Below are 27,426 nucleotides of genomic sequence, written 5' to 3'. Positions count from 1 at the left end.
TCAAAAAACAGACACATTACCTTGATAAAGATGGTAAGATAGACTGAAAAGAACAGAAAAAAGCCCTCATTCATACCTACGTATCCAGGTGTCCCACAGGCAGTTGACATCACACTTCCTGAGTCCTCGATCTTAGACAGGCCGAAGTCACTGATCATGATATTGGAGTCCTCCTCCATACTGTAGTACAACAGATTCTCTGGCTGCACAGAAAGAGAATGAACTGCTGAACGTTTCCCTTGAATCACATTAAATCAAATCACATCTTACTACATTTAATGCACAGCTATTGGTGAACTCATACGCATAACACTGTGTACTAATCAGATGTGACAAGTGATAAATCATATCATATCTCATTACATTTTTTAGGAATAAAATGTTACAAATTACAGTGGCAAGAAAAAGTACGTGAACCACTTGCAGAATCTGTGAAAATGTGAATAATTTTAACTACATAAAAGAGATACAAATGCATGTTATTTTGTATTTAGTGCTGTCCTGAATAAGATGTTTTACATACAAAATTTTTACATATAGTCCACAAGACAAAAAAAATTATTAAAATAACCCCATTCAAAAGTTTATGAACCTTTAATTCTCAATACTGTGTGTCGTTCCCTGGTTGATTCCCTGCAGTTTTCACCCCCGGCTCTTAAAGGGCACATATTATGCAAAATTCACTTTTACATGGGTTTGAACATAAATGTGTGTTGGCAGTGTGTGTAAACAACCACCGTATAATGGTAAAAATCCACCCACTCCTTTTTCTAAATCTCCATAAATCATAAGCAGTGTCTCAGAACAAGCCCTTTGCAGAATCCTGGTAAAGTGACGTCACATTTCACAGGCCCCGCCCACGAGTGTTGATGGACAATGCTGTATTAGCATAGACCCCGCCCTCAGAGAGCTGTACACAGTCCGCCATGTTTATCCCCTCACCAGAGCATTCAACAGCAGCATTCAAGTAAGAAATGTGTTCTTAATAAAGCTACTAACGTTCATTTAGTCAAGAGCAGTGAGATGATTTTCTGATTTCTTCTGTTGTTTGATTCATACACTCATGCTACCACTGGGAGATATCATTAGGAAGCATGGCGTTAGTTTTCATTGTTATGCTGACGATACTCAGCTCTATATTTCTTCACGCCCTGAAGAAACTTACCAATTCACAAGATTAACAGAATGCATAGCTGATATAAAACATTGGATGACCGGTAATTTCCTGCAACTCAATTCAGAAAAAAACAGAATTTTTAATTATTGGACAAAAAAGCTCCACAAGTAGTAACCTAGAATACTGTCTAACACTTGATGGCTGCTCTGTCAAGTCCTCGTCGTCAGTGAGGAACCTGGGTGTGCTCTTTGATACCAATCTTTTGTTTGAAAGCCACGTTTCTAGCATCTGTAAAACTGCTTTCTACCATCTTAAAAATATACCTAAATTACGGCACACGCTCTCAATGCAAAATGCTGAACAGTTAGTTCATGCGTTCATGACCTCAAGGCTAGATTATTGTAATGCTCTACTGGGTGGTTGCCCTGCTCGCTTAATAAATAAACTCCAGCTGGTCCAAAACGCAGCAGCTCGAGTTCTTACTAGAACCAGGAAGTATGTCCATATTAGCCCAGTTCTGTCAACACTGCACTGGCTGCCTATTAAACATCGCATACATTTTAAAATCTTACTTATTACTTACAAAGCACTAAATGGTTTAGCTCCCCAATACTTGAGCGAGCTCTTAACATATTATACTCCATCACGTCTACTGCGGTCTCAAAATTCTGGCCAGTTGATAATACCAAGAATATCCAAATCAACTGCAGGCGGTCGATCCTTTTCCTATTTAGCTCCGAAACTCTGGAACAGTCTTCCTAACATTGTTCGGGAAGCAGACACACTCTGTCAGTTTAAATCTAGACTAAAAACACATCTCTTTACTGTGGCATACACATAAAACACTTTTTCAATGAAATGATTGTTAGGCTGCATTAACTAGGTCAGCCGGAACCGGGAACGCTTCCCATAACACATGATGTACTTGTTACATCATCAGAAGAATTGCATCTACGCTAATGATAGTCTCTCTGTTTTATCCCGAGGTTTACTGCAGTCAGCCGGATCCGGGCCGTATCCAGTTCAGATGGTGGACCTGCGCCCAGAGAAGACCAACACAGGACCCTGAAGTGTCTGCAGAGACCGTGATTAGACTCCCCCTGCAACTGCCTCATCGACACGGCATCTCAATAAACCCGTCTCCGGCGTGTTGACTCAGATTGTTCGAATATTACAATTAAATAATACTTAAATCGATATGTCATCCTCAATAAACCCGTCTCCAGCGTGTTGCTTCCGATCATTCGAATATAGCACTTTAATAATTATTTAATCAACATCATCCTCAATAAACCCGTCTCCAGCATGTTGCCCCCGGTCCCTCGAATATTCTGATCTATTATGACCTCTGAGCTGTAAAGCTGCCAGAATAATAATAATAATAATACGCTGTTTGATAATTGGCCAGAGGAGAACTGGCACCCCGACTGAGCCTGGTTTCTCCCAAGGTTTATTTTTCTCCATTAGGTCACCTAATGGGGTTTTGGTTTCCTTGCCACTGTTGCCACTGTTGCCTCTGGCTTGGCATGCCCAGTTGGGGACATTCAATTTTTCAACTAAACATCAAAATAAATCTAATTAATAAACTAAATTAACCATTTAAGCTAAATTACTGATCGAATTATTGATCTAAAGCCCACACTGTCATTGTATGATAATTGAAATGAACTGATGACATCAGCGTTTTTTCCAGAATGGCTATACAGCTGAATAAAATTATGCTGCATTATTTTCCTGTTTAACACTGTAAAGCTGCTTTGAAACAATCTACATTGTTAAAAGCGCTATATAAATAAAGTTGACTTGACTTGACTTGACTCATACAAAAAAGGTTCTATATGGCACCAAAAATGGTTCTTGGCTCGTAATCATAGGGGAACCTTTTTTAGTGCTATATAGCACCAATTTTGGTGCTTCAGTGGTTCTTCAGCGGTTCTTCAGAGGTGCTATATAGCACCTTAGTCAAAGAACCGGTGAAGAACCACTGAAGCACCAAAATTGGTGCTATATAGCACTAAAAAAGGTTCCCCTATATTAGGAGCCAAGAACCATTTTTGGTGCCATATAGAACCTTTTTTTTTTTTAGAGTGTATTAACAGCAGATATAGCAGTAGGTACTTGGTATATTACACTGCTTTCACTTTAGTAACGTTACAGAGATCTAACCTACACACACAGGATTTCTGTACTATCTGCATAAGTGCACAGACATAACCAACTGTGTTCCTGTGAAATTTGTGTGTTTATGTCATAACCGTGTGTGCATTTGACAATTTAATCGCAATAACACATGAAAGAGAGCTAGTCTAGTTTAACAGCCTACTCACGGACGCGCCGACATCCAGCTCTCTGTGCGCTTGGGTCGGGTGTGTGCGCTCAAGTTGAGAGTGATAAGACTTTAAAACGCATGCAGATGATAATATTTCATGATGATGAAGAACTGCAATGTCACATGAGCGTGTCTGCGATAGAGATGATCATCAAAACAAACAGATGTATCATGTTTTAGTTTTCATTTGAGTGTTCAGGAGCTGTGAAGGCTCCGCCCTCTGGGAAGGAGAGCAGCCGCTCATTTGCATTTAAAGGAGACACACAGAAAACAGCTCATTTTTCTCAAAACCAAAAATTGGCATTTTCAAAATGGTATATTAAGTGATCTTAATTTTGATCTGAAACTTCACAGACACACTCTGGGGACACCTGAGACTTATATTACATCTTGTAAAATGGGCATAATAGGTGACCTTTAATGCATCGTATTTCCATCTGGAGCATCAGTGAATGTTTCAACATTTTTTAGTAGTTGTGTTTGAGTCCCTCAATCATCCTGAGTGTGAAAAGATGATCTCAAATCATACAGTCACCGCTGGAGAGGGTTCAAATATGCAAAAGATGCTGTAAAACTGAAGAATGTGCAGTACCTAGAGGATTTTTCTGAAGAACATTGGGCAGTTTAACTGCTCAGGACAAACAAGAGACTCATGAACAACATCACAAAATAAAAAAACAGCCGTGGGTCATCCAGGGAACGACACGGTATTGAGAATTAATGGTTCATAAACTTTTGAACGGGGTTATTTTAATAAATTCAGGAATTTTTTTGTCTTGTGGACTATGTATGTAAACATTTTTTATGTAAAACATCTTATTCAGGACAGCACTAAATTATTAAATGTAACTAAACTCTTTTATTTAGTTAAAATTATTCACATTTTCACAGATTCTCCTAGTGGTTCACACTTTTTCTTGCCACTGTATATGAACAAACCCCTCAGTAAAAACCTTCAGAATATAGATAGAAATGAAATTGAAAAGTTTGGTGAATGTAAGTGCTACTGAAGCGAAGATTTCAGTGCAGGAAAAAGAAAACTCATTTTGAGAAAACCACCTTTAAAGAAATGTCCTGTAATTGAAATCTGCAGACACAAATAAAACGCTATAAAGGATACACTTAAAAGTGTATTTTGGAGGTTTTCTTTCCACTAGTCTAAAAAAAAAAAACACTTTATGAAAAGCCAAAAAGCCCAAAATCTCAAAATTGACAGATGCACGAAAAAACAGTGTTTACGCCTGTAGTGTCTCGCCTTAAGAGATGGTAACAAAACATAAAAAGGTGACGTTTGGTATACTATTTAGTAAAAGAATATGCGCTAAAAGCTGCATACAGTATGCGGTAAGCAAGTATACCATTCTGAACACAGCCTATTTCTGTCATGTTGCTTTGCATCGCCTACTGTTAAACTTCTGCTCCACACAGCTGAATATTAAACATTAAATACTTTCTAATTGGCAGTGATTTTGTCCCTTTGTGGCAGCATTTGGCTTTCAGCGAGCACAGAAAAAAAACATAGCATGCTGAATAATTTGTCACATTCTGCCTGGCTAGAGTGTGATTATAGGGAAAGAATATGTAAGCATTACCTTCAGGTCTCTGTGCACAATGCCCATATCATGCAGATACTTCACTGCATCTAAAATCTGACGAATGAGTTTGCTGGCATCTCTCTCTGTGTAGAAGCCCTTTTCAACAATCCTGTCAAAGAGCTCTCCCCCTGATACACTGTGAAGTCACACACAAACAATTAGCACTTACACTATAATGACATAAGCATTCAAAACTGCCATTTGAACAAGCGTCAGCCAGTATCTTAGTAAAGCATGATACTGTATGTCCCTATGGTTGGTGTGATCGTGAGGGGTGAGATTGTAAACTCACAGCTGCATGACCAGATACAAATGTGACTGACTTTCGAAGATGTCTTCCAGTGAAACAATATTCTCATGTTTTATTCTGAAAAGAAAGAGAAAAAGACATCAATGATTAGAACAGAAAATTGGCTTTTAGACTTGTAATATTCGCCCGACGGGCAGTAACACAGCTTTATTTTACAGTACGTTCACTTGCGTGTACTTACAGTGTACTTACCTAAGAAAGTATTGGGTAATATAAGGTAACTACATGTGTTAAGGTTAGGTTTAGGGTTAGTACCTAGTTATAACCTGTAATTACTATAAGTACATAGTAAGTACATGGGGAACAGGACTGTAAAATAAAGTGCTACCAAATAATTTATTGCTCTAAAGATTTCTTTTAATGCTCTATTCATGATGGCTTTCCTTCCGTCTCCCCTATTTTTATTTCACTTTCTCCGCGTCTTTTATGAAGCTACACCCGACCTACTCCGATCAGACATTTATAATATTCTGCTGCATCTCCATTTGACTTCCACTCTTTTGGTTGCAGTTTTTCACACCAATGGTGAAATTCTCTCGCTCTCTCTTAATTCTATTCGTATTCCTCCTCTTTGGTCCTTCTCCTTCACAATACTGCTGCAGGGAACCTCCATACCCTCTCAGCCTCTGTGTGTGCTGTTGCCCTGGCAACAGAGACACTAAAAATAGGACTATCTCCAGTACTCTTGACATTTCCGGTGCACACTTCTACGATTTCTCAAGCTATAGCACATTTTTATGGCACATATAGCATTTACAAGAGCTTTTCTTCTTTCGAGGAGCAATCTGGCTCTTAAGAGGAAAAGGAAGAGACCTTTCAGCATCTTGACTGCAACTTATCCTTAACACTAACACCTCACAAGGGCCAAACTCTTGGCAGCATCCGTCCTATATCTGCAGACAAATCATGACATGGATTCGCTTGCTCTCAAACAGTGCTGTCATCTGTTATTGGCCCCAAGTATTATTGTAAAGGTATGGTACAGGTAACAGGTTTCCTTCCTTTCTTCATGATAAATATACCCTGTTGGGCTGGGTAAAAAAAATCTCGATTTTAATCCATTCTCATTTTGAAGAACCAATATCGATTCTTAACCCACTGGTGTTGTTCGGTCATCGTGACCGAACAAGACAGGGATTTTTTTTTTTTATTTAAACCAAAAAACTTTTGCAAGAGTCCCTATGTGACCACAAAAAAAATAGTGGACTTCGAAAAAGCTGGTCGTAAAAAAATAAAATAAAATAGTCACACTTGTGTTGTTTGCGGCCAAAAACGACCGCCATAGGAAATGAATGGGAAATATGCAAAAATATGAAAATACTGATTATTTTTGTACAATCTACAAATCAGCCACGATGCAGAAAAAGTGTACAGCAATGAAGGGATGACACTCTAAAACATCAAGAGTACAAAACAGACACTCACTCGAGCAACACTACCATACACACAAATTAACTGGTGTGGCTGTAACAATATGGCCAAATTGAGCCAGAAGACTCAAATAAGAGGTTAAAATCAGGTTGATTAAAGGGGTACTTCAGCGCTGGGAAGATGAATGTGTATTTAAATTGGGTCATTTATGTAGTAGAAATGTGAAATTATTTTTGAATTTGGTGCCTTCTAGAAGCTTGCCTATGGAAGCTTAACTTTCATAGGAATTCATTGAAAAGTTAAACACTCACTTTGCTCCGCACCGCTCCTTTATTAATGCCCGATCCGAGCGGCCGTGCGCATTTACATTCTGTGAGTGAGATCCCTCCCCTGAGTGCGGGTTGATAACATGCAGAACTAGCTCCTTCTACTGGCTGTAGTCTCTCTGGCCAAAAAATCCTCAGATGACGCAAAATGACGATATTTGCGTCATCGGAGGATTTTTTCCAGAAATAAAATGCATAATTCTCTCGTCTCAGGGGGATATGAGGGGGGAAAGTACCATCGTTTGAATATACTACCGGGTTTCTACTGATACAAAACTTAATGCTAATCGCTGAAATAACCCTTTAAGCTCTGATAAAGCATTCATGTTCATTTTTGTTGAAATTTGATAACAAAATAAATGCAAAAACTGAGTGTTCGGACACTTTCGACCGCAAACAAAACAAGTGTGACTCCCAAGTGGGAGTCACCAGAGGGTTAAATCCCACAAATCAATGCTGCTTTCAGATGATGAATGAACAAAACTTTGTAACGTGCCTGCCATGTCAGGGTTCTGTCACTTCGGTCTAGTTTACTCTTGGTTTGTGACAGAGCCCTGACACTCCTGTGTTGTTTGTCTTGTCTTGTGTGAGCGCGCAGCTTTTTGCATGCTCGAGCTGCGTGCTCTTCTGTCCTTGTGAGTTTTCTGTGTGGGGCGTGGTGTTCGGATCCCAGCACTTCAGTCTAGTTTGGTTTTGGTTTTGTGTTGGGATTCGGATATTCATGCTCCATGTGTTTGTCTATTGTTGTGAGCGCACGGAAGGAGCATTTGCTCGTTCTTGTGCACTCTGTCTTGTCGTGTGAGTGTGCTCTCTTCTGTCCATGTGTTATGTTTTGTCTTGTGTTGAGTGCTTTCATGATGTCATGTTTGGTGTGAGCACATGTCCGTCATGTGTTTGATTGTGCCATGTGCTCTTGTCTATTGTCTAACCCCGCCCACCTTGTTTCCTGATTATTGGTTCATTTGCCCCACCTGTCTTCCCTCGTTACCCTCTTTTGTTTGCTCCCTATTTATTCTCCTTGTGTTTGCAGTCCTGTGCTGCATCGTCATCAACTGTTACCCGTTGAACATACCTCATGTTTCCCTGCTCAGTGTCAAGTCAAGAAGTCAAGTCTTGTTGTTTGTTATGTTTTCCCCCTCGGGTAGTTTTTGTTTGTGTTTTGTTCTATTTTTTAATAATAAAGCCCATAATTTCTCCTGTGATTGAGTCCTCGTCTCATCCCTACGTCAAACCTGACAGCCATCTAATAAATCGCAATAAGCTTTGTCACTTCTGATATGAAACAGTGTCTCAGCTTTCGAATTCTGTCAAATTTATTACAAAATTAAAACAATAAATACTGTTTTGACGCTCTTTAATATGGCGTGAGAGATCATGGCATCTTCAGTTCAAGCGAAGATGCACAGATAATCTCTTCCGCTTTATTGCTTGGTTACAGCATGAAATAGAGTGGTGCAATGGGACTACAGAGGCTGTCGGGGATATTAAACATTATTACACTGATCAGGTAAAGTCCGCTTTTACAGCCTCATTATGCTTGTAATTGTGCTCTTATAAACTATTCTAACTCAAACCTCGTGGGAAAATGTTTTTAGATAAAAACTGAAAGAGTTGTCAAAGCTTATTGATGGTGACGATGAATTCATGGGACTGTGGTGTAGTGTGTTTATAGCCTACCTTTAGTTTTTTACTTTTTTTTTTTACTAAATGCTACTGCATTTAGGCTTCAAAAATCATAAAACTTGTGTTCATCTGTGAAAATGATTTTGATGGACAAAACGTGCAAGTAAAATAAACTTGTGTTGATCACAGAGCTTGTTTTTAGTGATAATCAAAAAGCCTATGGGAAAATCCTATTGAGTTTTTGTTGAGGGAACCGATGCGATGCCAACTTCCGGTTGGCCTACAAAGTGACGTCATACCTGCACCACTCTATAAACATAAATGAACCTCAGAAGGAATGTTGAAAGATACAGTAAAACTTACAGAATTCTGTGTAATCCCTCAATTAGTGTTTCAACCGTGGAAAGATGTCAATAAAACAGCTTGTAAACAATGTCACGTAATGTTATATTTACCTCAGAAAAGCCATTCAATGTCCAAAGACTTGTTAGTCTGCTAGAAAAATGATAAATATATGCGCTAAATTGCATATTCATTGCATTTCTACTTAACCTGTTCTGCAATATTTAATGTATGTTCGAATAAATCCGTCAAGTTATGTCACCATATTAGTAGAAACATCTTTGTCAATAAACATTTATTATTATAATGGTTTTATTATAAAAATAAATATGCAATTTAAATGTAAGTACCCTACAAATCAGTTAGTTGTAACCTTTAATATTATACTGATGTACCAACTGAGGTTCTCTCCCTGTATAGTTTACAGCATTAGTTGAGAGTTTTTTTGGTTTTTGCCATGTACTGTTAGCCTAGATATCTAGACGCACCCTAGCGGCAGCAAATCTAATTTGCAGCCAGGGTCGTCTAGCAACTCTACGTTGGCTTGCGAGCTGGAAAAATCAAACTCTGGTCAGGCCAATCACATCGTGTTTAACATAATGACGGCAGAGTTACGGCGTTTCTGCGTGCTACTTGTAAACAAAGAAGCTGGCGAACAGCAGTCTTTCGAATCGGCTTTGGCCGCGACTCTGGAAGACCAAAAGAACAAAGAACGGCACTGAAGTCATTCTTAAGAAAGGAAGATATGTTCGAAGTTTCACCGACCGGATACGGCGACAGTTTCATCTATCAACTAGCTCCGCTTCACCTTCTTCGTTGCTCTGGTTGGTTGTAGTGCTATCCTATTGCGTGCAGAAGGAATTAGAAAGACAACCGTTTATCCCGCCCCTCGGATTGAGCCCTGCTCCAATGGTGTGGCTTGTCAGGCTAATGTACTTTACCTGATAGGCCCCAATGAACAAAATCAAATCGCAAGCTTGTGAATTGAATCGAATTGTGAAATGCCCAGCCCTCCCGTCTTCAGCTGGTTTCGATTTTTGACCTGCCAGTTGCCCATCCTGACAGGCAAACCTTCATGTTCATGAAAGAGTCGGCTCTGACCTGTGTAACACAGCAATCTCATTCTCAATGCTGTTCTCCTTTCCCTCCAGTGCTTTCTTAGGGATGCATTTAATGGCCACGAGTCGCTGGGTCTTCTTCTCCTCAGCCAGGAACACCTCAGAGAACGCCCCCCTGGAGAAAAGGAAAGATGCATTTAGTTCTGTTGGACTTTTAACTTTCCCCATCGGACCCTTATGTTTTTTATACATTGACTGAGAGTACAGAGAGTAGAGATAAACCAATATATCAGCCAGGGCTGCATTTCCCAAAAGTAAATGCACCAAAAGGTTTCTATGATCTACTTAGGCTTACAAAGCTTTTGATAAACGCAGCTCAGGCTGATTAATCGACCAATATTTGGCCATTTCAAGATGACCAACATCATCAGCCAATAACTATAATCAAATTAATATACTTTTAATATTGGTAAGTGTACATTTCAATTGTATTAATTATACATACACATTTGTAATAATTGTAAATACATATTTAGTGTAATTAGTAAATGTTAAAAACTGTAATTAACATGTTCTAATTTTGCCACCAATATATGATATAAATCTGTGTTTTGCTAAAACTGCAGTTTTTTTTTAAAGTTAGGAGTAAAAACGAATGAAAAAAATGAATAAAAATATCATTCAAAAGTTTGGGGTCGGTAAGATTTTAAAAATGTTTTTGAAAAAAGCTCACCAAGGCTGAATTTATTTGATCAAAAATACAGTAAATCAGTAATATTGTGATATTACTACAATGTAAAATTTCCTATTGTAATGTATTTTTAATATTTTAAAATGTAATTTATTCCTGTGATGGCAAAGCTGAATTTTCAGCATCCATTACTCCAGTCTTCAGTGTCAAGTGATCCTTAAGCTCAAGAAACATTTCTTATTTTTAATCAGTTTTGAGGAAACCATTAAAACATTTTTTTTTAGGATTCTTTAATGAAATGTATTGAAAAATAAATATTATGTAACATTATAAATGTCTTAACTGTCACTTTTGATCAATTTAATACAAGCTTGCTGAATAAAATAATTAATCTCTCTAAAAAAAATATTATTACAGGGAAAAAATGTACTGAGCTTAATTTTGAATGGTAGGCCTAGTGTAACTCTGAACAACTCTAAAAGTTAATTCACATATGTTTTTCTAAATCATAGATGGAAAAAGCAGGAAAAAAGGTCCTTTTACCCTTTAGCGGTAACTTGACCCTGGCTGTTGTTCAACACAACACAAAAGGGACGTAAACAGTGCAAACACTTTTTTCCCGGGTTTTTTTTTTCTTTGTGTGCTGTCTGTGCACAAGAAATATTGTGAAAAGCTGATATTTTATCAGGTCAGACTTGTCAGGTGGGGAAAGATGAAACAATGTGCTGTAAGTCTGCACTCTCCAGAGGGACACAGGTTGTGCCAGAAAAAGACAAACAGCACAAGCTGTTTAATCATCCAAGGAATGTTTCAATGTGTTTAGGCATCTGGGTATGTTTTTGTATTATTTCGAGCAAGTTTTTACCCTTAGATGCAGACATAACACATTTATTCTCATGCTCTTCCTTAAACACAAAGCCTGTGTGTTAAAACAAGCACTGTCATGTATAATCTAGCTGTCCCAAACACGCACTCCCTAAACTGCCTTCTTAATCACAGAGGGAGCAATTAAACACAATTTGCCACTAAGGAAAAGAGAAATAAACAAGTCAGAGAATAAATGACAGTAGAGGAAACTTCCAAGTCCTCACTTCCAAGGCTACATTTTATAGCTGTTAAATGCTAATTGTGATTTCAAACATTTGATTCATATTTTTAAATATATCAGTTTCAAACTATTCAAAATTATCATCTCTAATACAAATAAGTACATGGACGTTTTGCAGCACCGTGCTCTTAAAGAGGCCATATTATGCCCTTTTCAAAGTCTTGATTTAGATTTTTGTGTCTACTAGTTTTCATGCTTGAATGTTCAAAAAAGGCATGCTTTTTCATATATTTGTTGACAATTGTCAACAATTGTTCACTGTTGCCGCACCTCTCTTCTTAGTCTGCCAGTAACACTCTCTTTAGTTTAGGGGTGCTTCTCAATACTCAAATTGATGCTTCCTTGTTTTCCTCGCTCCTCCGCCCTCAAGCCCGTGACCTGGAAACCAACTGAATTCAGACATCTTGAAGCACATCTCAATTGTCTAATTGCACCGTGAGGAGGTGAGGAAGCTTCCTGTGGAGTCATGAGAGAGGCCTTCCCTCGCATCCCAATGGGAGCTAAGACGCAAGGAAAGGAAACAAGGATGATCAAATAAGAAATGAGAAGCACCCCCTGTCTCCCAGTTCCTGCTTCTGAAAAGCACATTGTGCTCTGATTGGTTGGCTGGACCAGTGTGTTGTGATTGGTCATACGCTGCATGTGTGTTACGGAAATGTCACACCCCTTTCCCATAACTGCGAATTTCAACGCACTACGAACACAACTTAACCAGGTCTCATCCCTTTTTTGTGTGTATGCTAACTAGAACACCCTAGAAACCACCTAGCACACAACCACATAATGCCCTGAGGCCTGTTGCATGAAGCTAGCAGAACAAACTCTGAGTTTCAGAGTAGGTTTAGAGTTGTCAAATCCAGATAAATCCAACCTGGTTTAGATCAGGTTCAGTGGTCTCACAAAGCTCAGTATAAAGGTTCTCTGTCAACTCAGGTTTGATCCAGAGTTTGCAATTAAAGGGGCTGTATGTAAGTTTTTCACTTTACTAAAGCATAAAAATACCATAATATGTTTGCAGATATTTAGGTATATATACACTAAAAAAAAAGGTTCTATATAGCTCCAAAATGGTTCTTGGCTCGTAATCATAGGGGAACCTTTTTTAGTGCTATATAGCACCAATTTTGGTGCTTCAGTGGTTCTTCAGCGGTTCTTCAGAGGTTCTTCACAGGTTCTTTGACTAAGGTGCTATATAGCACCTCTGAAGAACCGCTGAAGAACCACTGAAGCACCAAAATTGGTGCTATATAGCACTAAAAAAGTTTCCCCTATGATTACGAGCCAAGAACCATTTTTGGTGCCATATAGAACCTTTTTTTTTTTAGAGTGAACGCTAAATACACCTATACTCATTTCTCAGAAAAACAAAGCTACATCCAGTTATCCTTCTTTGAAAAGTGCGTTCCGTGTCGGAATGTCTGTTTTTGTTTTGTTGCCATGGAAGCCAGCAAACAAACTGGGTCCGAGAGCACAGATTCTACTCGGCCTTGGCATCCATCTAAAAAACTCTATGAACGAGAGCATATTAAAACACAGATAAATCAACTAATCAACTTGCAGTGTGGCTTCCATTCAATTGCACTAGCTCCTATTGCTCCTCAAGCTGGCAACACGCGTGAGCATCGAGTCCGAGGAGGAGGGGGGCGGGGGAAACAACGATCATCGATATTTTGAATTTGGACTGCAGTACCTATTTCGACCACTAGCTGTCAATTAGGCTTGCTGCGATAGTCGGTGTTGCCGGTGTTACCAGTGTTCAGGCAAAACACCGGTTACATCACTTGCCCACCGCGGCACCACCCCCACCGTTGTTTAGATTTTTATAGCAATAAAATAATTTAGTTTAGTTAACAGACAGACACTACAATTTAAAACTGAATGTGTCTGCTCAGTACAGCATGAGCCGAATGAGAGTCGCAGCACAAACGCAGCAGGAGTCAGATTTCATTCATTCATCGAGTGATGAGCTGACAGACAAGATGATCGCAGAAGATTTGGTTTCAAAGCGAAATGTAAAAGCGCCTATTTAAGTGAGTTTGTCATTGTACTGTTTTGTTGTTGTGTTTTTCATTAAGAATAATAGGCTAATGAACCCACAATTCAAGCAACCTGCCCCCGAATTGGCGCTAATTCTAAACCGAAAGTAAAATGAGCAAGGCCACACGGGCATTCATTCACGGCCGCACAGTCCTCACACATTTACGGCCACACAGTCATTCACGGTGCGTGTCCAGTCTGGTGCGTTTTCAGTTCATGCCTATGGAAGCTTAACTTTCATAGGAATTCATTGAAATCTCTCGCTTTATGAATGCCTGAGCGATTGTACGCATTTTACTTTTGGTTTTAAATTAGCGATTTGAAAAGCCCCTGCCGGTGATACCAGGTTTATCAGTGTTGTCACATGTCGATTAACCGGTGGGAAAATTGTATCACCATCACATCCCTACTGTCAATCCTACGTACTGCACCTTTAACCCTGAAGCGCGAGCACCTGAAAGTGTGACGTGCGGCAAAGAGCCGATCACACGGAAAATGCAGAGAGTCAGTTTGATTCACTTTCTTTTTCATTGTTTTGAATATTATCATAAAATGAAAAGCGTTTACAAGGCAGGAATAAACTCTGCTGCTGCAGCAAAGTTTGAGAAGGCAGCTGAAAGAAAATATCTGACTACTATGCCTAATAATTATGGGTTCATAAAGAGCTCAAATGAATACACACTGTTTAAACGCATTATATATGAATGCATGTATTATATTTATATTAATTTAAAAGCAAAGTTTAATATTACGCGTCAATAATATAATAATTATATTAATATATTAAATTAATTAAAAGTAATTATAATATAATCTAAATATAATAAATAATTAGCAACAAAAGAGCAATTTTATCTCTAAAGTTTTTTCCTACACTGCTTTAATTTGGAGAGAGAGATACAGAGGGAGTGGCTTTTTTTGCATCAGATACATGTCACTTTACTCACAGCTGATTGGTCCAGTTTGACTTTGCGATCTCTAACCCAGAATAAAACCTGCTCCGGAGTAGGCTAGCCGTGTAGCATAAGTTGCCGATGAACACCGCTAAAAACCAATCCACCTTCTTGAGCCCGAAATGTGCGCTCAAACTTATCTCGAACTTACCAGGGAAAGCAAATGAAACCAGCGTCGTGCAATAGGCCACCGGCAACCGTGGTTTACACATTAATGTTCACATTACAATACAATGTTTGCATTACATAAACTATTTAAATATGGTACAAGGTGTTGAGAGACTCGACATGAATATTAAATATTACCAAATATTTAAAAGAACAGTTTGAGAATGTCAGTAAAATTTGTCTGAATGTGTTGGCCAAGTCATTGTGCTTCATGTGTGCAATTTTCAGATTTTACAGTATTTAAAAAATATTTGTGCATGCGTGCCTGTCTCATTGCACGGCTGCGAAATTTCAATTAAAAGGACCTTATGATATGTTGTTGTTGAGATAATCAAAATAAAATTGAAGTCTCCAATGGCCTGGAAGCCACACTAGTGAGTCATGGTCACAGCAGGGTTGTTTATTGAGAGAGAGCAGCTCATACAGCGCTGCAGCTGTCAACAAACTTTCTACTGGACTTGTATCACAGAGTTATCAAAGTGCCTTAAGTGGAGGGGGTGGGGGACGAAAAGGAGGTCGGGAAGAAAGAAAGAAAGAAAGAAGAAAAGAAAGAGAGAGCGAGAGGAAATGAAGAGTGCGAGAGCTGTGCTGTTGCCGTGAGACATGGTGTAATTAAGGCCTCCCATGGCTTCCTGTGGGTAAAGGAGAAGGAAGATGGGAGAGAGAATGGAGATTAGGAAATGATACAAGACAGCCTGTGTGGGTGTTTGGGTCTGTAAATAAGAAAATTGTTTCGCAGAGACATGTAGCTGATGGAATGCCTTACATATGTTATGAGGCCAATAATTTCCCAACAGCAGCAGCTCTGTGCACTAAAATAGATTTATAAAATGCTCATGGCGTAAAGAGTTTCTTTAGTGAAAACATCTCCACTGAAAGGATAATTACAAACATTCATAATCATAATAGTTTACATTACACTTTTTCATTACATAAAATGCTGAGGGACTCTTACTGGCAATTATTAGATTAGCTAAAGATAAAGAAACTTGCAAAATGCTGTATGTATGAATCGTATAACGAAGAACAACGAATTAATATGCAAGGGCATTTTGAGAATTAAATTTGTCTGAATGTGTGGGCCCAGTCATCATGCATCATGTGTACAATTTTCTTAAGATACAGTATTTGAAAATATTTCTGCTGCTACATTATTGTTCAGTCCTAGTGTCGTGGCTTCTAAGATCAATTTAAACGTTTTACCCTCCATCCCTAGTCCATCTCTGGATCGTAATATTTATGGGGGCTCGTACGGGATCTAAAATACCCATCCTGCCACAAAAAAAGTCTATATACATGTCGTTCGTACTGGTGCAAAAGCGGCCTTGTTTTCAGCTAGCGAGCTGTGTAGGCAGCAATGTTGCAGTGTAATGCGTGGTATCGTGCTGTCTGTGGTTTACCTGATAACATTAGTAAACAAGGCCATGGGCCCTATTTTAACGATCTGAGCACAGGTGCACTTAGGGCGTGTCCGAATCCACTATTGCTAGTTTAAAGGGCTAGTTCACCCAAAAACAAAATTTTTATGTTTATCTGCTTACCCCCAGGGCATCCAAGATGTAGGTGTCTTTGTTTCTTCAGTAGAACACAAATTAAGACTTTTAACTCCAACCGTTGCAGTTTGATAGTCGTATAATGCATGTCAAAGGGGATATTTTAGAGTATGAGAGCAATGAGAGTAAAAACACAAAGACATACGAATGCTTATTAAGCCATGCAGCTCGTGGTGACACATTGATGTCTTAAGACACGAAACGATCGGTTTCTGCGAGAAACCGAAAAGTATTTATGTTATTTGTTTACCTCTTATCAGAATGTCATTTAGTATTCCCAGCGCCATAACTTCCGGCGAATAAGGTCAAAATACTGGCGCGATCAAAGATATATATACGTAGATGCCTCATTCGACCAATCCGCGCAGGCACTAATGAGGAATCTATGAATATAGCATTTTTTATGGACTTCAAAAACAGAGCAACTATTACTGCTATTATAATGCTTGGATTAGCCAGAACATTTTTAATATAACTCAGATTTTATTCGTCTGAAAGAAGAATGTCATATACACCTCGGTTGACTTGAGGGTGAGTAAATCATGGGCTAATTTTCATTTTTGGGTGAACTATCCCTTTAACAATGTAAAAAATGGTCAGCGCGCCAGGCACATGGTCCAAAAGGGTTGTATCTACTCTTAATGAGTCATGGGTATGTTCACCGTATCCCAATCAGAGTCTCATCTCCCATTCCCTTTAAAAGCCAGTTGCCCTTGCACCATGGCGGATTAGCTATTTACATAGTGGAATTTGCGAACGGAAAGACTGAACGCTTCTCCAGAGCGAGATCCTTTTATTTGTAAAATTGAAAAATATTTGTGTCCTGCTGCTTGTTACACACGTCCCTGTGTGTGTAACAAGCAGAGTGTACGCGCATTGTGCATGCTTTTGGATTCGTTTAAGTGTGTTTGAATTCAATCTTTCAGAATGTCTAGAGTTATTCTAGCAATACTAACACTGCATTTCTTTTGTTCTTTTGTACCTGAACCAATGTACCTGACCAGGGATGCGTTTCCCATACCACTACGTAACTCACTGCTTCACTACCATAGTACGATGCATCGTTGATGAAATCAACTAGCCAGTCACGACTGTTTCCTGAAACCGTATTGTTGTAAATTTGTCTTTCAACCACGTTGGTTGATGATGTCACGCAGATGGTGGATTAATAACTTCTTTTAATTATTCAGTTTGCGATCTAATTAATGCCTGATTTTTAGCTATAAATGATGGACATGTCATCTGTTATTTTGCTTTATTTCCAGACTCAATCATAGTCTCATTCCTACGTATTAGAGCACGTATCTTCAAAAAATTACAAATTAATGCCCAGTTTCACAGACAAAGCTTAAGCCAAGTCCTAGACTAAAATGCATTTTTGAGCGGTTTTAACTGAAAGCAACTTGCACTGACATATCTTAAAATATGTCTCTGCCATTGTTTTGTCTCAAGATGGCATATATATATATATATATATATATATATATATATATATATATATATATATATATATATATATATATATATATATATATATATATATATATATATATATATATATATATATATATATATAATCAATGTAAATATATAAATTATACTGAATGTCAGTTTGCTTATTTTGCTCAAGATAAGGATTTATTATGTCCACGTCATGCAAACAAGAAACTATGCTTCTATCCACCTTTTTGTACTGTTCACGAGGAAGACTTGGCTCATTTTGTTTTACAACTGGGATTTATCTTTAAAATTTTGGCCTGATGTTAGTTCTTTTCTATTTGCCCCAGGAAATGTGAATTTTAAATTATCTCTAAAAGATGTTTTATGTTCTTTCTCACACAGAAGCTAAATGTGGTGAACTTCTACATTTTGCATGGTAAACATTACATCCATAAACCAAAAAATACCTAAATGTAATTTATTCCAAATAGAGATGGAATCATTGAAGAAGTCCTTAAAGTAAATTAATAACAAAACAAAAAAAAGACATTTTGTTCAACTTTATGGAGAAATTCTTTATAATGTAATGTCCCCACTGTACTTCACCAAATTCTTTGAATCTTGAATGAGTCCCAAGGAAAAAGGAAGAAATATTTGCTTGCTGTTTGTTTGTTTTTGTCTTTTTTTCTTTACCATCCAGATTGTTTACAGCTATGTGATTTCTATCATTTGAAGCATTCTTTATTACTGTATGTTGTAACCAGTTATATGACTCATTTGGTTACATAAAAAAATGCTTCTAACCCCAGGTCGAGAGCTGTTGTTTCAACCACACAACTTTGCGAAGCTGTTGGCGAATGTCTGTGGGATCTATGGTTCCGGGAAACACAGACTCATTGAACTATGCTGATAACGATAGTTGGGTAACGATGCTTTTGGGAAATTCACCACAGGGAAATAATCTGCAAAGCAATATTCCAGTCATTCAAAGAGTTTGTGCCGCAACACGGATTTAGTGTCTCTCATTATTATTCAAACGCCAGAAACAACTACATTTTTTTGCATATTATGCTTATTACTATACTTATACTTATACTTATTACTATAAATTCTCAATTTAATTTATTTAAGTACTCTTTGAAGTGTCTTAATTTTGTTTTTTCCTTGGCAAATTTTGATAATTTGTGATACAAAAAGAAAGACTTGCCACTTAGAATCACACCGACTCGCTGCAACAAGCTGTGATTAATAATGAAACAAAAATGCTGTATGAGTGGCCCTGTTTTCTTTTTTATGGATGTCTTTTAAAAGGCTAGGTTGTTTGGGGAGCTTTATTTGTCATTTTAGATTCCCTTAGAAAGCTGTATAGGTTAGGGTATTACTACTGACGTCATACCAGCCTGATGAAACTTGCAAAAAAAACTGTCTTCCTGGTAAACTAAGCGTCTACACAAATTCTCCTTTCAAAACTTCGGCCTCATTTTGTTTAGGAAGGTTGGGCATCAACAATGGGACTTTCCGGACAAAAACAGCTTAGAAGTTTCATTCATCCTGCTTCTGTGACATAAACTTTCATCTAAAAATAAAATATCTCATCCTGTCACCATAGCAACCAGTCCCCTTTGACCTCGTATGCCCACTTTGTAAATAAGATGAGCTCTGTGAGCAGCTGAGAACAAAACGGCAAAGTCAAAGTAATGTTTGAATTCTGTAAGCTTTGAAAGAGCACAATGATAAACCATACTCGCATTTTGTTTCCTAAATATCCATATTTTCAACAACTAATCACTGCCAAAACACTGACACACTGTCACAAATCTAGGATACTATCCTCCCTGTTGAAAAAAACAGCATGTGCGGGTTAGGTATGTTTTGAAGCATGACAGCTGGTTTGAGCTGGTTTAAACTGGTCCTTAGATGTTCATGAGCTGGTTTAAAGGATCACGCCGACTTTTTGGGACTTCAGCTTATTCACCGTATCCCCCAGAGTTAGCTAAGTCCATACATACCATTCTCATCTCCATGCCATAACTCTGTCTGACGCACCCACCGCTAGCCTAGCTTAGCACAAAGACTGGAGGTAAACGGCTCCAGCTAGCCTACTGCTCAATAAGTGACAAAATAACGCCAACATTTTCCTATTTACATGTTGTGATGTGTATAGTTACATCGTGTACTAAGACCGACGGAAAATGAAAAGTTGTGATTTTCTAGGCCGATATGGCTAGGAACTATACTCTCATTCCTGCGTAATAGTCAAGGAACTTTGCTGTCGTACCATGGGTCTTTGTGCTTAGCTAGGCTAGCGGTGGGTGCGTCAGACAGAGTTATGGCACGCACGGAGATAAGAATGGTATGTATGGACTTACCTAACTCTGGGGGATACAGTGAATAAGCTAAAGTCCCAAAAAGTCGGCGTGTTCCTTTAAGCTGGCAAGTGCTGGTCCTAAGAAACTCCAGCTCAGGACCAGCTTAAATCAGTTCCTGACCAGCTTAAACCTGCTTAAACCAGCTCAAACCAGCTTCCATGTTTCAAAACTTACCTAACCAGTATATGCTGTTTTTTTTCTTCAACAGGGTCTTGTCTTACAAAAACACACCTTCTTACAATAACAATATAAACAAACTGTTATTTGCATATTAGTTAGCGCAATGGCTTAAGCACTTATTCATAACATCTCCAAAGTACCACCCTTTCTTCATTATGTTAACAGTCATGTACATTCGTATAAACTGTATAAATTGCGATATGAAAAACAAGCAGACTGGATCTGACTGTTAGCACAACTCTAATCTCTTATGGCTAGATAAAGTCTCTCAATATAGGCCTACTGTAGCAAAGTTAAAAAGTCTCTTTAACATTACATTACACGTTTACCATGTTTTTAATCGTCCTCCTCTATTAAAATCCGGGTCTGCAGCTAGATAAGCCAGAGCAGATACAATTCCCCCAGAATAAATCAATTGACTCCACTCAAAGAATTCACGGATAAACCAATTCTATAATCTACTTTAGAAAAGAGGCTTTCTGTCAACACATACAGTTAAATCCTCTGAACAACGCCTTACTGGCAAACTAGTCAAAACCGCATCACGCTGTGAAAACAAAGCTGGGTTAGAGATTTGTCTATGCAGAGAAACCGTTCCATTTAGTCTATAGTTGCATTCATGTGAGATTAATTGTGCAGAACAGACAAAAGAACACTTTTTTGATTTATGACCTTACAGTGTGTGGTCTAAGAGTACAGAATGACAGAAATCTTTTGAGCAACCTTTCTAAAGATTAGCCAGGTAAAATTTCCCACAACATTTACAGAGACAGCTTCTGCAATTCTATTGGTACAACATACATCAAAGAAGGTCTCCTTGAGGTTTTGGACTTTACCATGATATAGCACTCTCTCTCTCTCTGTTTATTTCTGCTGATGGGGCAGATAGGTCCCAGCTGCGGCAATTTTGCCTACTACACAGTCCGCTTTAGTTCATTCAGCTCTCTGTAGAATTTGTTGTTTGCCGACTAAAGAAAACAAGCATGGCATTTGGCTCTCAGCACAAAACTAAAATTGCTCATTGACATTGATAGTTATGTTGTACCACTAACTGCACTGCTCCAGTCCAATGCAGAATATGTAATACAGCTGTAGTCATAGAATCAAGCAGCATGTCCACCAGTGTTGCCAGATTTTCACAACAAAACCCGCCCAACTAGCCCAAAACCAGCCCAAATGCGTTTTGGGGTGGGGGTTAAAATCGCAGTCCGGGGGGGTGAAATTAGTTTTTTTTTGGCAGGGTTACATGCTAAAATTCACATTCCCAGGGCTAAATAACACATACTTGGGGTCGCTTCAATCCGCGGACATGAAAAACAGCCAGCGGCAACAGTGTTAAAGTAGCCCAATTCTGCGGGAAAACCGCAGACTTGGCAACACTGATGTCCACAGACATGTCCACTGACCGTCTGATGGATGTGACAAGCAAGACTGATTGGCTGACTTGGATAAAATTGTCTGCCAAATGTTTAAATATATAAATGCGATGTACAGCAAGTTCCAGGAGACGAGGAGCACAGATTTTTATCAGTTAGGCAAGACACAACGGGCTTCATTTATAAAAAAATAATTTGTGTAAAATCATTCTACCGTAAATTGTCACATCAAATGCAATGCGCTGATTATATAACAATGTGTCTACGCTAGAAGAGACCGATGTCACATTGCTTAAGGCTGTCAGCGCTGGAAGTGTTGAAGCTGCGTGTCACCTAAGGCTTGATTTCAGGAGCTGTAAAATGCATTGTTTCCTACTTTATTGTTCATCAGAAATACATTACAAATGACTTTGTATGGGCCATTTTATAACCACATGCATACATAATGCTACTGTTGCATATACACTCTAAAAAATGCTGGGTTAAAAATAAACCAATTTGTTTTGAAAACGGACTAACCCAGCAATTGGGTTGTTTTAACCCAGCGATTGGGTTGTTTTAACCCACCAACTGGATTGTTTTAAGCAAACATTTAACCCAACCGCTGGGTTAAAACAAACCAATTGCTGGGTTAGTCCATTTTCAACCCAACTTGGGTTATTTTTAACCCATCATTTTTTAGAGTGTTATCATGGTTAGAAACTAAATACTTGAATTAGTAGGCCAGAAACCAGACACATCATTATCATTTCACATGATTTTTTAAAAGTTTTTTTGAAAGAAGTCATTTATGATCATCAAGGCTGCATTTATTTGATCACTATTTCAATTTTAAATTTTAAAACATTTATTTATCAGCAATAACTCCAGTCTTCAGTCACGTGATCTTTTAGAAATCATTCTAATATGCTGATTTGGAGCTCAAGAAACATTGATTATTATTTATTATGCTGAAAACAGATGTGGTGCTTAATATTTATCAGGATTATTTGATGAATAGAACAGCATTTATATGTAACAGAAATATTATAACATCATACATGTCTACTGTTAACTTTGATTGCTTATTGTTACTTTTAATGCATACTTGCTGACTAAAAGTATTGATTTCTTTCAAGAACGATGTCAGTCAATAAATGATATTTCTACATAAATAAAGTCAAAAAAAGTCAAAAGGGAAATTAAAGTGGCTGGAAAAACTGTTAAATAGAAAAGTGGGATCTGTCAAATAAAGGTGCTTTGCAATTTGCCCCAAGGGACACTTTTCAGATTTAAGTTTAACCAATCCTAAACATCATATAAAATAAAATAACTGCAGTTGGCCTCTTTGTACGTTGTTAAGACTCTTTCTGTTGAAGTATAATGTTCTTGTTCTTTCCCAGAATAAGGTGCAAAGTGGTCCAAACTATATGCTGATAGAACATAAAGGTATTAAAGTCAGCATGAAGTGAAAGTATTTTCTTCCCTATCGTATAAGTAAACTGCTCAAACTAAAAAAATGTAGGGCGGGACTTGATTTTGTCCATCAGGAATCGATTGGATGGTTGTGGTTTGCTTTTGCTGTGATCACATGTGAGTGTAGAGATGTACCTGAAGCGTAAATCCAAATTCGGAAAGGCAGGGAAAATGAATAACACATTCTACAGAGCCCCTAAAGGGACATGGTTAGGCTTGCTGCATCACCTGAAGATAGTAAGGAGAGATGACTGACAGGATGATATCTTATCTTGTAAAATGTGTGGTCAGTACCGCTGCTCCCTATACACAGAGTAAGCATGATCGCAAATTGGAAACTGAAAGTAAAAAGCAAGCGTGCATTCAAAAGCAATATCAAAACCCCGCATATTGATAGCGGCTCTGTGATGCCTGCAAAGTATATACAATATAATTAACCAACTAAATAATTGTGAGAGAATGCAAAAGCATTGACAGTATGTTTTTCTCCCATCTCATATTTTTCCCATCACCATGTCCCTTTAAGGGCTCAGTAGAATACATTATTTCTTTTCTGAACATAGTATTGGGCTTTCGGCACATCCCTATGTGAGTGACAGGTTGTCCCGCCCTCAAGTATTTTTTCCCTACTATGGTAGTCAATGGTTGCTCTATCTGCTTGGTTACAAACATTCTTCAAAATATCTTCTTTTGTATTCAGCAGAAGAAAGAAACTCATACAGGTTTGGAACAACTTGAGGGTGCGTAAATGATGACAGATTTTTCATTTTTGGGTGAACTATCCCTTTAATATTATAAAGCGACGAGAATATTTTTGGTGCACCAAAAAAACGAAATAAAGACTTCTATAGTGATCGCCGATTTCAAAGCATCGCTTCATGAAGCTTCGGAGAGCTATGAATCAGCATGTTGAAGCGCGTGTCAAACTGCTTAAATCACGTGACTTTGGCGCTCTGAACCACTGAATCGAGTCACTGATTCATAACTCTCCGAAGCTTCATGAAGCAGTTTTGAAATATACAAGTCGTTATTATGTTTTTTTGGCGCACCAAAAATATTCTTGTCGCTTTATAATATTAATATTGAACCACTGTACTCACATGAACTGATTTAAATATGTTTTTAGTCCATTAATGGATCTTGAGAGAGGTTATGTCATTGCTGGCTATGCAGGCTTCACTGAGCCATCGGATTTCAACAAAAATATCTTCATTTGTGCTCCGAAGATGAACGGAGGTCTTACGGGTGTGGAACGGCATGAGGGTGAGTAATAAATGACATTTTTTTTTTTTTTGGGTGAACTAAGCCTTTAAATATGGATATTTTTCTTACAAAAACCAATCGATTCGCGTCAGAAGGCCTTTATTAACCCGCAGGAGCCATGCAAAGTACTTTTATGATGGATGGATGGATGGATGCACTTTTTTGAGCCTCGTGAGAAAGAAGAAAGTCATATACACCTATGATGGCTTGAGGGGGAGTAAATCATGGGCTCATTTTCATTTTATAGTGAACTAATCCTTTAAGGACTGAGGTATAGGGACAACATCGGTCAAGATTAACAATCGCTCCACAGTGATGCTAAGAATGCATCTCTGGTGATTGTGTAGCATGCACAGCTCCAAAGAAGGGGATTTAACATGAGGCTGGCCATGTGAACTCAAGCTGAAGTAAGCATGCCCAAATGATTATGTTATGCCATCTGAAATAGCAGTCATTCTGGCCGCAGGAGGGGAGAGACACTCATAACAACCCCCTGATGAATATTATATGCTTGTGTATGTGTCTGAGAATTCATCACAGCTCTAGACTAGTGACTTTCCCCTCAGCAGTGCCTTGAAGGTTGGCGATGTGCTTCCCACCCAGTATTCGCCGTCCTGAATGCCTGCGTGAATGTCACTAAGATCCGGTATGGCAGATCGGTCTGTCCATCTGTTTATCCCTCTCTCTGGCTCTCATACTCAGACACATCGCCCAAGATGAACCGAACGTGACAGTAAATGTACACACTACGCCCACGTACTCTGAGGTATAAATATATCTGCGACATAAAAGGGCTAGTGCACTTAGGGTCGACGAACGCTCTCCTGTCCTCTACTACGACTGGCTTCAGATGAATAATAGAAGCATTTCAAGGTCTCTCACTACATGACTTCAAAACAAACAGGCATTTTTGTAGTTGCTTTTGCAGGAAAGCGCCCAGGAATAATATAAATGCGAATGTAAATTGAACAAATTCCCAATATTGACGGCTGATGAAAGCCCTGCTGAGTGCCACACTGAGGTGTCATTAATCACACCCGGCAAAGTGAGAAAAAGAGGCAACTGCTCCAACAGAAAATGGATGAGTTCTGTTTCTGACGCCACTCAGTGCCAATAGATTCTGAATATTGTTTTCATAATGCCAACATGACATATTGCTATTTTCAACTGACTAAAACAAATGAAGGAGATCTACGGAAGAAGAACTGCAGAAGTAGATTCGATAAAGGAATACTTGTTGATATCATAGTAGTCTGATGGTGGAATGATTTCCATACAGTGCAAAAACACTAAAGATGTGACTTTCCTGTAATCATAATATCCTTTTAAAAATGAAATACAATATTTAAATAAACAAAAGTAGAATTGTTGCCTTGGTACAGAGCCCCTAAAGAGACATGGTGATGGGAATGCTTTTGCGTTCTTCTGCAAAAGTGTTGTGTTCCCAGAGAATCTTAGCCTGGTCCTCGTAGATTTGATTTGTACAGAGAGTCTGGCCACTCTCCATTGACAAGCGTTAACTTCCTTGAAGGCGGGCACTCTGTTGAAGTTTAAAACTATTGGATCTGCCCAGAGCCACTCTGGATCTGCCATCTCAAACTAGCGCAAGACATCAACGTCATCGTTCTCAGCCACTCCCTCTGTTCGCTGATTGGACCGGTTAAAATTTGACCGGAGAAAACCAGAGAATATACCGCAATCCTAGACGGAGTACTGAAGGAAAATGAAAATTGAGCAGAAGTAGGAAGGCGGAGCCAAGAGAATCTGTGAGTGAAGGCAAAGTTATATTTATTTCCATATCAATGTCCCTTTAGGGGCTCCGTATCTTGGCAACTAACTGAAAAAAAGTTTAAGTTAAGCACTAAAATTAATAACTGGAAATAAATGAAAACTAAAACTGAACTAAACCTTAAACTGAAATGAACATGAATTAAACTTGAATAGTAATTATATATATAAAAAAACGAATACAAATTTCAAAAGTACATGATTATTACAAATTAAACTAATATTAAAATGAAAACTGAAAATAGAAAAATAAAAGCTCATTCAAAATATGAATGAAAACTATAAGAGTATATTAAAAATGTCAAAATAACATTGACTCAAAAGCCGGGATTATTCATACAAAGCTCCGGGCACTTTCATGGTAAATCGAGCAGTTCATTTATCAAACACTCACGTCCCCAAGACCTCCTTGAAATCGTAATTTTCCTTGATATCCGTTGTCTTTTTTTTCCATCCATTTTCATCCTCTCCTAAAGGCATTGTATAGTTGATTTCCACTCAGGAACTAAAAAAAAAAGACAGAAGTAGAGGTCAAGGAATAAGTCAATGAAAAAGAAAATGTATAAGCTCAATAGAAAAGTAGGCAGACCCAGAACAGAGAAAACAATGTGTTCAAAAAACCTGCATGTATTTAGAAGAGTGTTTTTGGTTTTCATGGCTATTATTAAATCTTACTGCGGCATTGTTCAGGTGTGCATTACCACATCACACTGACGCCTGCATGTGCGAACGCCGTCATCACATGGTATATGTTACTTGTCTCAGTGCAGAAGAAGATGGGCCAAACCAATAGTTTGTCCTTGCATAATAAGGCATTTTCAGAAGCCTAAGTGTTTGCAGTGACTGCTTGAGCACATTGTCATTTATAAGCCAGTGACCAATTTAGCTATTTATAGATTTTGAGATGACATTTTTAGAGGCAAACTCTAGTGACTCTGTTACTAAGATGATTAAAACATAAATGAAATAAATAA

The 27,426-nt window shown here is 38.3% G+C and overlaps 1 protein-coding gene across 2 annotated transcripts in view; it reads right to left on the bottom strand.

The window, feature by feature from the left end:
- Positions 1-26,935, bottom strand: part of camk1a (calcium/calmodulin-dependent protein kinase Ia) — a gene marked incomplete at both ends in the record, with an annotated part of 38,288 nt that extends 11,353 nt beyond the window's left edge. The window contains 5 exons of one of the 2 annotated variants that reach the window (XM_079840876.1): positions 77-203; positions 5,039-5,177; positions 5,334-5,408; positions 10,115-10,246; positions 26,847-26,935. In XM_079840876.1, the coding sequence (XP_079697002.1) occupies positions 77-203; positions 5,039-5,177; positions 5,334-5,408; positions 10,115-10,246; positions 26,847-26,932 (559 nt within the window). The remainder of the gene's footprint in view (positions 1-76; positions 204-5,038; positions 5,178-5,333; positions 5,409-10,114; positions 10,247-26,846) is intronic. The other variant, XM_079840875.1, reaches the window with a different exon arrangement.
- Between the last annotated feature and the right edge of the window lie 491 nt (positions 26,936-27,426).

Source organism: Gobio gobio (assembly GCF_949357685.1).
Source record: "Gobio gobio genome assembly, chromosome: 17".
Lineage (NCBI taxonomy): Eukaryota > Metazoa > Chordata > Actinopteri > Cypriniformes > Gobionidae > Gobio > Gobio gobio.
The sequence above is the reverse complement of the archived record's forward strand: the minus strand, read 5'-3'. Positions and strand labels throughout refer to the sequence as shown.